Consider the following 14,057-nt stretch of genomic DNA (forward strand, 5'->3'; position numbering starts at 1 on the left):
CACTGCACTCTACTCGGCCCTGCTTGGCCCTGCTTGCATTTCCACTGCTGGTACCGCATGGTACGGTGTTAGAACGGTTTTGGTGCGGTATGGTTTGCTTTTCCACTAACTTAGTACTAAAGTTAAGTGGGTGGGATAACAACGGGGTGGGTGGGATTCTCTGACCAATCAGTGGCTAGTAGTGACTGCATGCAAAGGATTGTGGGATATGGTACCGGGTATGGTACCTCTTGGAACCACAATCGAGTAGGTACTGTTTTTCAGAGCCGTACCGTTCGGTTCCATGCAGTGGAAAAACGCCGCCGTACCGTACCGAACCGTTCCTACACCGTACCATGCGGTACCAGCAGTGGAAAAGCACAAAAGCGAGCCGAACCATTCGGTTCCATGCAGTGGAAAAGCGCCACCGTACCGAACCGTTCCTACACTATACTATGCGGTACCAGCAGTGGAAAAGCACAAAAGCGAGCCGAACCGTTCGGTTCCATGCAGTGGAAAAGCGCCATAAGGAACCTTTCTGTAAATAGTAGAGGCTGCATTCCTGGCCGTGTTAATCCCAGAATTCTTGATTGACCCTTAATTACCTCCATCTTTAGTGTTGTCACAGGTGGAGGTACATTTCAGTCTTGGGGTGATTGCCTCCCACTTTACAGGCCACAAAGAAACTTTACCTTTTACATTTTGCCTCTTTAAATATCAGCGGACCCCAAAGTAGTTTTTAGCTTCTGATTCAATCCATCATTCCACAGTTCTTTTATTGAGGACAAAAGCTGACACTCCAAATTTCCACTCTTAGCAGTTTCAGAAGTTTTTGTTTTTTTTTGGTTTTCTTCTTCTTTTTTTTTTTTTTTTTTGTCTTTTGTTCATTTCATAACCATTTACATCTGCATTTGTGTATGTGCATATGCAGCCGGTCCTTGTGTTTTTTTGTAGTGTTTTGGAAGAAAGTCTCCAAAGGATTTTTGTTTAACCCACATATATAACAACTTTTAGTGTTGAGGTTGCTTTTTATTTTTTCTTTGCTGTGCTTTTCTTGAAATGCCTTTTTTTTAATTTTATTTTTTTTCCTCTGGCTGATCGTGTTGTGTGCTTCCATGCTAGAATGCGGGTTTGAACTTTGCGGTGAGCGTAGGCAGACGGCCAGGGTAGAGCAGATTGAGTGGGGTACTCTGAGTCTATGGTCTTTCTTTAGCCACCACAGTTGCGGCTTTCATAAGATAACACCGGTGTTTTGCTTTGCTTACGTTTTTGTTCAGTGCTGCTGCAGTCTTTGTGTTTTTGCATGACAATCTAGCATCTGTTTGCTGCAGCCTCTCTGTATGCTTACTATGACCTCAGCTTCTACTGTACATAAAAAGTATTACTTTATTTTATTTTACTTCCCCCTCCGGTCTAATGGCCTACTATATTAAGTATGTTGTGTGAACTGTGTGATGAGGTTAAAGAGGCTCTCCACAAAAATGTTTTTCGTTATTTTTGAAAGCAGTGGGAAGCAACCAAGTGTCCCCCAGCCCCATTTCTGTCCCCTTACCCATTAAGAAGGGGAAAGGGGTTTCTCCCATTTATTTTTGGAGGCCATCCGTTCTGGTATAGTCGACAGTACTGATTAGCTCAGACCTGATCAGATTGAGGGAGGCTACTGTAGACCTGTAATGAACTCATACGTGTTTGGATCCTAGTCTAAACCTACCTGAGAGTCCGCCAAGAAACTCCCCTGTAGTGAGCTGCGGAACAGGAAATGCCCCGGCTGCACAGGATTGGCCCAGTACAGTGACCACTTCCTGGTGGGACACAATAGCACAGCAGGGGAGATCGCTGTACTAATATCGGGTTGAATGGAAAAAAAATAGTGGTGTGTACGTGACTTGCTGATTGGAGCACAGCGGGTGGATGACGCATTCTTGTCCACTCTGCAGAGGGGACATGGACAGAGCTCGCTCTGCTCTATGGGTGGACAGGAGTAGATGGACTCCACTCTCTGTTTACTTCCAGCTGCCTCTGATCCACTCCACCTTAAGGGCTCTTTCACACGGGCGTTCCGATCAGATCTGCCTGTCAGTTTTTTAGGCGGATCTGATCGGATGCCCATTCAGCCCTATGGAGCAGCGGATGTCAGCGGAGACACCTCCGCTGACACCAGCTGCCATCTGCATCCGATCCTGTCCGTGAAATCCGGACGGATGGAAACCCTATTTTCCATCCATCCTGGGGATCGGATGAGAGCGGACAGGCAGTCCGCTCTCATCCGATCCCCCATAGAGAGCTGCGGGGGCTGTGACACCTCCCTCTCCGCACTGCAAGCGGAGACGGAGCTGTCATCCGCTGGCTCAGCAGGGATCGGCAGATCGATCCCCGCTGAGCAGCACGGATCCGCCTACGGAGGCGGACCGTGTGAAAGAGCCCTAAGTCCGTTTACACCCGTCTGTCAACAGAAGCATGGATCATCCTGCAAAACAGAGGGGGACCTGAATGGGTTTTTAGTGTTTCCCCTAAATTGGTGCTTAGTGGAGGAATAACTTCCCATATTGGGGGTCCATGTAGGGCCCATTACTTTAAAGCGGTGTTCCAGCCTCCCCTCTTCCCCTCCAAATATTAAAAGTCAGCAGCTACACATACTGTAGTTGCTGACTTTTAGGACACTTACCTGTCCTGAAGTCCAGCGATGTCGGCACCGCAGCCCATGTTTCCATCGGCGGTCAGGTGCTGTCACTGCTATTGCCGATGAGGGAACCCGGCAGTGAAGCCTTGCGGCTTTCCAAACGGGACCCTAAGCGCATGCGCGAAACGCGCTGCGCATTTGGATTGGCGCGGGGGCGGAGGAGGGGGCCAAATTTGGCAGAGGGACGGTGCCACAGTGCCATCTCCCGGAAGTGGGGAAGGGTACTGTCAAACAGTTACCTGGAAATGAGCAGAAGTTCCACTTTTGGTTGTAACTCCGCTTTAATGGTCAGTATGGAATCCCCTTACGATGTGGATTAGTGCAGAAGTGGCCCGAGTGCAAAACCTAGTGCAGCTGGGCATAGAAACCAACACGCTTCCAGGTTTTTTGTCAAATCTTAATTGAGCAAGTTGAAGTCAAAAGCGGATTGGCTACCATGCACAGCTGCACCAAATTTTGCACTCTCTAGTTTTAGTAACTCAACCCTACACTTTGAATACATTTATTTCCTAACTGGCATGAGGCAGACAAATGTTTGCAAACCTGGCGGTCACATTGTCCTGCTCTGGTCTGACCCTTAAAGCCTGGTACACACTATTAGATTTTTTTTCCGTTCAACCCAGCAGGTTGAAACTGTCAGCTCCGGAGCTTCTGACGATCCGATGTTAGTACTGTATAGCGATCCTCCCCTCTGAGCTATTGTGCTCTGACAGGGGGACAGTCCCCAACACCGATCAGCCAATGGCTGAGAGTGCTGACTGGGAGCCAGTCGACCTTCTTTTTTTTTTTTCTTTTTTGCATTTAGCCTAGGTGTACTATGCTTAAATCTTGCAATCCAAGCTGATGATTCCCCCCCCCCTCTTTTTAGCAGGCAGTTGTTGCCTTCTGTTTAGGCCCAATGGAACATTTTTTTAAATTTTTACCTTCAGTCTGTGATCGGAATGCAAACGAGTCTGCAGCTATAACTCATTTTTCATTTTTTTTTTTTTTAAATGTTAAAGCGGTATACTCCGCTTTTTAATTTTTACCTACAGGTAAGCCTATAAATAAGGCTTACCTGTAGGTAAAATTAATCCAAAAACCTGCACGGTTTAGGAAATATTCACCTTGCATGCAGTCGCTGACACCAGCGGCGCATGCACTCTGAAGGTCTGGCGTATCATGCTGGACCTTCAGAGCTCCTTCCTGGAAAGTGAACTCGCATGCACAGGAGTGATGTCGTCATGGCTCCGCCCACTCACATCGCCCGGAGTTGCCGAACCCAGAAGAGACTCAGAGGGAACTTGTCAGCTCCCTCAGCGGTGTCCGGGCGACCGTGTGGGGGACTTCGTTCTAAGGTAAGTATTTCATAATGTGCTAGTGTGCGATGCATACTAGCACATTATGCCAGTGTCCTGCAGGGTTTTTTCTTTTTAAACACAGGGGATACAACCGCTTTAAAAAGCCTATATCAGTTGGGATGAATGATTGTAGGAAAGAATAGTGCTTGGATTAAATACGGGTTGTAGCACGTGTTCAGCTTTAGGCAGCAGGGTTCTTGACCACCCCCCTAGGTTTAAAACTGTTCAAAACGACAAAAAGCAAGGCAATCTATATTGCAAGGTGCCTTGGGTGAAATGTCCATTTGTGCGGGGATCCTCTTCAACCACAACCTCTCTGATTCTGTGTGAGTGTTAAAGACAGAGTGCTCTTTCCTGTACTTTCCTATGTTCCTTCTATCTTTTGCTTCACTGTTTGCTGTTATTATCTAAAGACACAGGACAAACCTTTTTATTTTATTTTTTTTTTTCTTCCTAATTATCCACCCTTCTGCTGTCCAGGTCTCTTGATGGCCGCCTTCAAGTGTCCCATCGTAAAGGGTTACCGCACGTCATTTACTGCCGCCTCTGGCGTTGGCCAGACCTTCACAGTCATCACGAACTGAAGGCAATTGAAAATTGTGAATACGCATTTAATCTTAAGAAAGATGAAGTGTGCGTCAACCCTTATCACTATCAAAGAGTGGAAACTCCCGGTAAGTGGACTGTAACCTACTATACATACATATATAGTTGTATCCCATATGAATCATACAAACAGTGGCGAGTGATACAGGTGGTACAAATACATATTACAAAACCGTTACAGAAATAACAAGATATGTCTGGAGAGAAAATCCTGCCAGCATGAGTTTAGAATGTGGAGAACATAGTCAGGACATGGTATGGGTCTGCTTTCTCCTTTTTAAAATGGTTTGGGAGACCAATAATACAGTGATGTGAATATATGTAAAGGTATTTACTTAGTGTAAGTTCACCTTTACAGAAAATCTGTAAGAGGACCTTACACTGGATCCCCGGTACCAGATTGCCATGATCCCCCACCGTTAGACACTGAAAAACCTCTTCACCTGTCCGGGATTTGAAATCCCGGCAGCTTTCTCTCCTCTTCTCACAGCGCTTTCAGTATGGGCTAGACCGCTTCTGATTGGTCAGCATCACCCATGTGACGGTACTGACAAATTAGAATCCCTGTAATCCGTACTGGCTAAGCAATACAGATACATGAATAAGCCACAGGGGTTTTAAATCCCTGGACTGATGAAGTGGCTTTTCGGTGTCTAACTGCGGGGGATTGCTGCAATCTGGTACAGTGGGACCGTGTTGAATGGGGAGGGGGTCCAGAGTAAGGTCACCTTACACATTCTGTAAAGGGGAATGTACACTTTAAAGTGGAACTTTACCCATAACTTGATAAAAATAATGTTCTTTAGTAAGAAACATACATTTCGCATTTAATATTTATGCAACCAAAATTAGTGTGAGCCGTAAATTGCCTCCTGTATTGCTCCGGTTTCTTCTTGCTGGAGGCCGCCATTTTGTTGAAGCCCAGAGCCCTTGAGCAGCAGTAAATCTTTAGGCTGTTAGCAGATCGGCCTATACAAATTTGCCACAGTGCCTTTAAAGCATTTGTTACCCTAAAAAGAAAACAAAAATCCTGTTCTTTAAAGCATTATAAACTGCATAGTGCTTGTGCAATTTTTCCTTTTCTAAATTGTAAAAAACCTGGTTGATCCTGCCAGTTCCTGTGCCCCCTTATGTGTTGTCGTCATGGTAATCTTTTTAGCCTTGATTACTGTGGTCAGTTTATATGCTTCCATCATCCTGCATCGCTCTTCTCTCCCTGTCAGCTCCTGTGTTCATGTTCCTTTGCAGGGGTCTTCAAACTATGGCCCTCTAGTTGTTCAGGAACTACAATTCCCATCATACCTAGTCATGTCTGTAAATGAGAATTTTACATGGCCTCATGGGATGTGTAGTTTTGCAACAGCTGGAGGGCCGTAGTTTGAGGATCCCTGTTTTAAAGCAATATAAACTGCATAGTGCTTGTACAATCTTTCCTTTTCTAAACTGTAAAAAGCCTGGTTGATCCTGCCAGTTCCTGTGTCCCCCCTGTGTGATGTGACCACGGTAATCATGACTGTTAAGCCTTGATTACTGTGGTCAGTTAACGTGCCTTCGTCATCCCGCAGCTCTCCTCTCTCCCTGTCAGCTCCTGTGTGTGAGCCGCCCCTCCCCTTCTGTCACCGTTCCGAGCAGTAGTAAAATTACTGCTCTCACTCTTTGCCAGCCCCTCTGCTAGTATAAAATGTACTATACAGTGTATGTCTTTTTTTTTTTTTTTTTAATGCTTCTTCTAAATACCTTATTTCACCTCGCTGATTAGCAGTCACATGACCACCTGCAGACATCAGAGGGAGATCTCTGCCCCGTCTCTCTGTAGTGCATACATCGGAGAAAGAAACCGGTGGGCAGTCACGTGACCACCCGGCAGACATCAGAGGGAGATCGCTGCCCCGTCTCTCTGTAGTGCATACATCGGAGAAAGAAACCGGCGGCCAGTCACGTGACCACCCGGCAGACATCAGAGGGAGATCTCTGCCTCTCTGTAGTGCATACATCGGAGAAAGAAGCAGGCAGTCACGTGACCAGTGATTGGCGAGGAGAAAAAAAGTAATTAGAAGAGGAAGAATTAAAAAAAAAAAAAAAAAAAACACTGTATAGTACATTTTATACTAGCATGAAGGCTGGCGGTGATTGTGAGCACTGCCTTTACAACCCCTTTAATAAAAAGAGAGCAACTGAGCATATGCAGAGCAGGGTGAGGCATTGTATTAGTGAATATTACAGAGTATAGACACTTTTGTTTGTAATGTTTTACATATCTATACCTGCAAAAGGCCTCACGTGATCTAGCAGTACTTAATTTTCTGACAAAATTATCACTTTAAATTGCAGAAAATAGGCCATGTCCACCTAACAGAAATAGAATATATAAATAAAAATGTATTGATAGAAACTAGGATTGCACTATCTAGCAGAAATGTATTTCTTAGTTATTTTGTGTAACAGCCCACCCGTCTCCAACATCAAATTGATGAAATTTGAGGCCTGTTCTTTATTGCAAAATCTTTGGGTTTTCTTGCATAAACTTCTCATCCCCCCCCCCCCCAAACATTTTAATGGGATTCAAATCAGAGCTCTGACTAGGCAAGCCCATAACACTTTTCTCTTTCAGCCATTCCTTAGTGGAATTGCTAATGTGCTTTGTATTATTATCCATTTCCTATTCAATGTCAATTTTCAGGAACATTCTCCCACATTTTCACTATTCACGCTTTTGATACGATGAAAAATTCATAGTTGACGTGACTGTAAACTGCCCAGGCCCTAAAGCTGCAAAGCAACCCCAAACCATATAATTCCTACCAATCTGCTTAAAGCGGAGTTCCGGGCACAAAAACGATTTTTTTTTTGTGCCCCTCCGCTAGGTAGAGCTCACCTGAAAAGGAATTGGATAGTTATTTTTATTTTTTTTGTTTACTCACCTTTTTATTGAAGATCGTAAATACTCACCTCTGACTGCTTCCTCCCTCGGAGCCACGGCTCACCCTGTCACTTCCTGCCTCGCGATAATTCCTGGGAGCTGAACGTCATCGCTCCCAGGAATCAATGCGACGGCACCGGCCCCGCTCGTCATTTCCGGGCGACGCCGCATTCCCCTGCTAAACAGCTTCTGGGCATGCCCAGAAGCTGTTTAGGAATGCGGCGCCGCACCGGAAGTGACGAGAGGGGCCGGTGCAGTGCATTCTGGGACACGAAGACGCGGAAGAAGACAGAGAAGAGGACCGCGCCGGCTTCAGCTGCCCACAACAGAGATGGAAACGCTGTGGAAGAAATTTTCTAAGTAAGTATTTCTTCTAAAAGGTAAGTGCGAACCGGGACAGATCAGAGGCTAGCCATTGTGGAATGTGCTAGCCCTGACTGTCCCGGGTGTATGTTCAGCAAAAAATCATTTCTGTGCCCGGAACTCCGCTTTAAGAGGTTCTTCTCCTAAAATACTGTTATTAGTTTGCGCCAAACATTTCTGCTGCCAAATCACATTGTTACAGAAGGATTGGTCTTTGCCTTATGTTAATGGGAAACTGTATTCTTTCTCTAATGTTTTTTTATTTTATTTTTTTTTTTTTTGGGGGGGCAAAAGCTTTTTCCTGACACAAATATGCAGGTTAAATCAGAGCAATCTTTATGATTGTAGATTCATGCAATACAACACAAACTGTGCAAGATCCTGTTAAGACGTTTTGGAATTCTAAGAGAAATAATTTTTAGGATCAGACTGTCAACTTTTGGGCTGAATTTGCAGGGCTGGCTGGTTCTGGAGACATTAGCAGTCGTTTGAAATAGACATAATTTAAAGATTATTTTCCTATAATTTGGTTGTCTTTTTAAATCGTTTACCAGACTCCTAGACATCCAAAAACTTCTTTCTGAGGGTCCTTTTGGAGCTGAATTGAGGACATCACACATGCCAGTAGCGAAAAATGTACCCAGACCATAGATGTCTAAAGTTTAGGACAGGCTCCACTTGTACAATTCATAAGGTTACATTCACACAGGCAGACAGTTTGTTGCGTTCAGAGGCGCGGAAACTCTGTGCAATGGCCACATACAAACTGGCCAATTGGCTGTGGTCAAACTCTGCAGAAATGCTGGCCTTTGACACAGTGAATTTACTAAAACCGGAGAGAGCAAAATCTGTGCATGGTAGCCAATCTGCTTCTACTTGTTCAATTAGGCGTTCACAAAAAAACCTGAAAGCTGATTTGTTTCTATGCAGAGCTGAACCAGTTTGCGTAAATCTACCCAATGTTCTGTGTCTGGGGTCCGCTATATTCGCATGTAACTAACTTGCTTAATTGAGAAGTTACAGCAAACTGCGGTGACATCTGACAGATTTCTACTCTGTACAAATCAATGGCTGGTGTCACTGACAGCTATTTTCCCTGGCCTGGCTGTGTGTAGGCTAATCATTGGCACCTAATCTGGAACACCTGATTGTAAATTCATGGATATGTAGGTGGGCACTTACTCTTTTCATGTGAAATGTGATTTCTGATGTCAATTTGTGTACTTTGTTCATGCGAATCGCCTTTATCTGTAGACAATGTTTGCATGGAAAATGAACATTTGTCTGTTCAAATAGGTTTAAAAAGTCAACCATTTCAATTAGGGACCTTTCACACGGGCTTTCCGATCAGGTCCGCCTGTAGGCTTTTCAGGCGGACCAGATCGGATGCTCCATGCACCCCTATGGAGCAGCGGATGTCAGAAGTGACGTCCGCTGACACCCACTGCTATCCGATCCAGTCCAATCCTGTCCGTGAAATCCAGATGGATGGAAACCCTTTTTTCCATCCGTCTGGAGGATCGGATGAAAATGGACAGGCGGTCCTGTTTTTATCCGATCTTCCATTGAGGAGAGTGGGGATCTCACAGGTCTGTCTCTGCAAAGTAAGCAGAGATAGACCCAATTGGTCCTTTCACAATGGCTTTCCGCCCGGCGGACTCTGTTTTGCTCAGTGGGGGATTGATCCGCCGATCCCTACTTAACAGGCGGATGACAGCTCCATCTCCGATTACTTTGCAGAGACTGACCTGTCAGATCCTCGCTCTCCTCTATGGAGATCGGATGAAAACGGACCGCCTGTCCATTTTCATCTGATCCTCCAGACGGATGGAAAATAGGGTTTCCATCCGTCTGGATTTCACAGACCGGATCGGATAGCAGCGGGTGTCAGTGGGGATGTCACTGCTGATATCCGCTGCTCCATAGAGGTGAATGGAGCATCCGATCAGGTCCGCCTGAAAAACTGACAGGCAGACCTGATCAGAAAAGTCCGTGTGAAGGGCCCTTAGGTGTAGTTTTTTTACATATGACTGTATATGAAACTTACTATATAAATCAGTCCATTTTATCGTAAACGAAGAACAAGTTCGTGTGGTCAAATCGTACAATTTGGCAGCCTGTCCAATCCTTTTATTTATTTATTTTTTTCCCCCCTATTTTAGCTTTTTTAAAGTGTATTTCCACTTTTGCAGCTAAATTCGGGAACTCCCTCCCACTATATTTGTTTCTTTTTACAAAAAAAGTCTTACCTTTCTAGTTAGTTGTTTGGAAGAGGTTTCCACACAGGATAGGCCGCTTTTATTATTCAAAGTATTGCTCTGAACAGTACAGTAGGAAGGAACAGATGTACATTGACATTCACAGGGAGGCATCTAGGCTCCGTTCACATCTTGGCGTTGCTATTACAGGCGTTTTTATGGGCGTTTTTTCAGGCTTTTTTATGGGCGTTTTTACAGGCGTTTTTGTGCAGGCGTTTTTAGATTGACTGGAGACCAATGGAAAACGCCTGTAATCTGCCAAAAAAGAAGCTCATGTACTTTTTTGAGCGTTGGGCGTTTTGCTCACAGTGTCAAAACGCTCAGATGTGAACAGGGGCCATTGAAATGAATAGGATTTGTCTTGTTGGGCGTTTTGAGAGCTGATCCTAGAGTAGAAAAACGCCCCAAAACGCCTAGATGTGAACGGAGCCTTAGACCTACAAATGTGTATAAGATTGTTTCACATAATACGGTAATGCCTAGTACACTCAATGAGAAAATCAGATGCAGAATACCGCTTTTTGGAGCGCTCATTCGATAATCTGAACATTAGTATACAGCTTTCGAGAGCTGATCACAAAAATACCCGAAGGGACAAGCCCAAAAATGTTCTCGTACGATAACAGAACAACCAATTATTTTTTTTTGTGTACTTCATATGGTATTTGCATGAAAAAAAATTGTGTGACCATGCATGCTTAGAATTGAAAGTATGCATTAAATGACATCACTTCTGAAGTTGTATTCTGTGGTATGAGAACTTTCGTAACTTTAGTAACCTATTCGTTTTTCGATATGAGACTAACATGCAACCCCCCCCCCCCCCCCAAAAAAAAAAACAAAAAAAAACAGACGAACATTCTTCTAATATTCTTATCATGTGTACAAAGGCATTACAATATAATCCAGTAAAGAATACAGGAAAATAAAACCAGAAGACATTCGTATTGAGAGCAGCAAAGTATTACAAGAGTTGGGCCCCTTTTACTGTCCATTTTTCAGGTTGACTCGATCGATATGCATTGCCCTCTGTGGAGCATCGGATGTCCCCCTGTCAGAACACAGTAGCTCAGTGGAGGAGATTGCTGTACTGATATCGCATAGTTAGTACAGCGGCTCCTCCCGATCGCTACATTTCATTTCTGTGCCCAAACCAGGGTATTTGATCTCTGGTTAGCATTACAAAACAATTTAGAACAGGACTTGACAAATTTACTTTGAATCTAGGAGCCAGCTAAAAAAGTTAAGAACCAGGTTTTCTTTTTTCTTTTTCTGGCTGTTGGGCTTTAAACTTCCCGCCAGCACATCCAGAGCCATCTTAGTAGCATTGTGGGACCCTAGGAAAAGTAATGCACTGGAGTGCCTATAAGCCTGCCATCATTTGTGCACCTTCTCTCAACAATTACAGCCCACTACTACTAAATGTAACCCATTTAAATAAAAGGGTCTGTGCTGCAGCATTTACGGTGACATATCACCTCCTCATTGCCTGTCAATTGTCTCTGAAAAGAAATCTGTGTGTGGATTGCTTTTTAGAGAAGTGGCAGTCTTTTTAATCAGAGACTCAGAGCAGCAGAGGGGGCATTAGTGCAGTTGTCAAGGGGAGAGGCGGTGTTTAAACTCACCAATTTTCCAGCCTCTAGTGTGCATGTACTCCAATTTGTCACCTGCCCAGCACACCTAATGGGCCATACACACTATACAATTTTCTTTAGATTTTTTCCTTCAGACTTACCAAAACCATATAATATGAGGTCAAACCTAAACACTTTCAATTTGTATGCAATCAGGCCGGCCCTTGCACTACATAGAAAAGGTAAATCTGAAGGAAATCTGACAACAGTGTCTAGTAACAGTGTATAGTGTGTATCCAGCTTTAACATACACTCAGTGTGTGTCTGTGTCTGTCTGTCTGTCTGTGTGTCTGTGTCTGTCTGTCTGTGTGTCTGTGTCTGTCTGTCTGTGTGTGTCTGTCTGTCTGTGTGTGTCTGTCTGTCTGTGTGTGTCTGTCTGTCTGTGTGTGTTGTCTGTCTGTGTGTGTTGTCTGTCTGTGTGTGTCTGTCTGTCTGTGTGTGTCTGTCTGTCTGTGTGTGTCTGTCTGTCTGTGTGTGTGTGTCTGTGTGTGTGTGTCTGTCTGTGTGTGTGTGTCTGTCTGTGTGTGTCTGTCTGTGTGTGTCTGTCTGTGTGTGTCTGTCTGTGTGTGTCTGTCTGTGTGTGTGTGTCTGTCTGTGTGTGTCTGTCTGTGTGTGTCTGTCTGTGTGTGTCTGTCTGTGTGTGTCTGTCTGTGTGTGTCTGTCTGTGTGTGTCTGTCTGTGTGTGTCTGTCTGTGTGTGTCTGTCTGTGTGTGTCTGTCTGTGTGTGTCTGTCTGTGTGTGTCTGTCTGTGTGTGTCTGTCTGTGTGTGTCTGTCTGTGTGTGTCTGTCTGTCTGTGTCTGTCTGTCTGTGTGTGTCTGTCTGTGTCTGTCTGTCTGTGTGTGTCTGTCTGTCTGTGTGTGTGTGTCTGTCTGTGTGTGTCTGTCTGTGTGTGTCTGTCTCTGTGTGTGTGTGTGTGTCTGTCTGTGTCTGTGTGTGTGTGTGTCTGTGTCTGTGTCTGTGTCTGTGTGTGTGTGTGTGTGTGTCTGTGTCTGTGTGTGTGTGTGTGCGCATCAGCAGGTGAAGTATAGACTGGGGCTGATGGAACAGGCACAACAGAGATTGGATAGATCATAAGGAGGCGGGGCAAAATCATTGGCCTCTTCAGCAAACTGCACTGTTCACTACAAATAGAGACGTGTATTAACCACTTCTGCACCGGAAGTATTTGACCCCTTAATGACCAGGCCATTTTTTGCGATTCGGCACTGCGTGACTTTAACTGACAATTGTGCGGTCATGCGACGCTTTACCTGAATAAAATTGATGTCCTTAGTACTACAGTAATCAGTGCTAAAAATATGCACTGTTACTGGAATAATGACACTGGCAGGGAAGGGGTTAACATTATGGGTGATCAAGGGGTTAAATGTAAGCCTAGGGGAGTTTTTCTAACTGTATGGGGGTTGCGCTTTTGAAATGATCACAGAGACCTGTGATCCTACATAGAAGGATCACAGGCGCTCTGTGATTATTCCAGAGAGAACGGTCAGCTGTGTTTTACAACAGCTGACCATCCTTCTCTCTTAGCGGGGGGGGGGATCAAAGTCCCCGCTGCCAATTGGGGACGGGAGAGCGGGGCGCGCGACCGATGTACAGCTACGTCGGTTCACGCAAGAAGGGCTGCCTGTCGCAGTAAATCTGCGGTCGGCGGTCCTTAAGTGGTTAAATGAACATACACAAAAAAAAAAGAAATATCTGTCATGGGAATTGTAGTTCCTAAACACCTGGAGGGCCATAGTTTGAAGACCCCTGCTGTAAAGAGTTAATCATTAAACCATTTAGGTAAGCATCACTTAAATAAAGCAGAGTAGATAAGCTCAGTCCTCCCCTAGCCTCCAGGGAGAGGGTTAATTGCCAGAGGTTGCAGTGTAGGAGAAACAAAACTGTAGCACAGATAAACGGCATGAGGTTTGTAAGGATCGGTATCTTACTCTCACCCCCTCCAGGATATATGTAGCTACTGTATTTCTGCCTGTGCTCTCTGCTGGAGCCACAATCCGACCAGCCCTGGTGGCTCCATGTGCTCCTGGGATCACAACACGGGAGGAGAGGGCGGGAGGAGGAGAAGCTCTACCTTCTCTGTGGAGGGGAGGGGGGGAACCATTAGCGCACGCTCTGGGCTGCATAGGAGAGAGACACTCTCAGAATGCTACAGCCTGCAACCCCGGCAGTGAATGGGCTGAAAAGCCCAGGCGCCAGGACGCAATTTCTAGTCGCCATGGCGATCTGGCGCCTGGGGTTTGTCGAGCCCCGATTTAGAAAGTAATAACCTTCCA

At 45.1% G+C, this 14,057-nt stretch overlaps 1 protein-coding gene across 2 annotated transcripts in view; it reads left to right on the forward strand.

Annotated features, from left to right (window-relative positions):
- Positions 1–14,057, forward strand: part of SMAD2 (SMAD family member 2) — a 152,424-nt gene that overhangs the window by 100,561 nt on the left and 37,806 nt on the right. For both annotated transcript variants that reach the window (XM_082254630.1, XM_082254631.1), the window contains one exon: positions 4,480–4,673. In XM_082254630.1, coding sequence (XP_082110756.1) covers positions 4,480–4,673 — 194 coding nt within the window. The remainder of the gene's footprint in view (positions 1–4,479; positions 4,674–14,057) is intronic.

Source organism: Pelophylax lessonae (assembly GCF_965119305.1).
Source record: "Pelophylax lessonae genome assembly, chromosome: 1".
Classification (NCBI taxonomy): domain Eukaryota; kingdom Metazoa; phylum Chordata; class Amphibia; order Anura; family Ranidae; genus Pelophylax; species Pelophylax lessonae.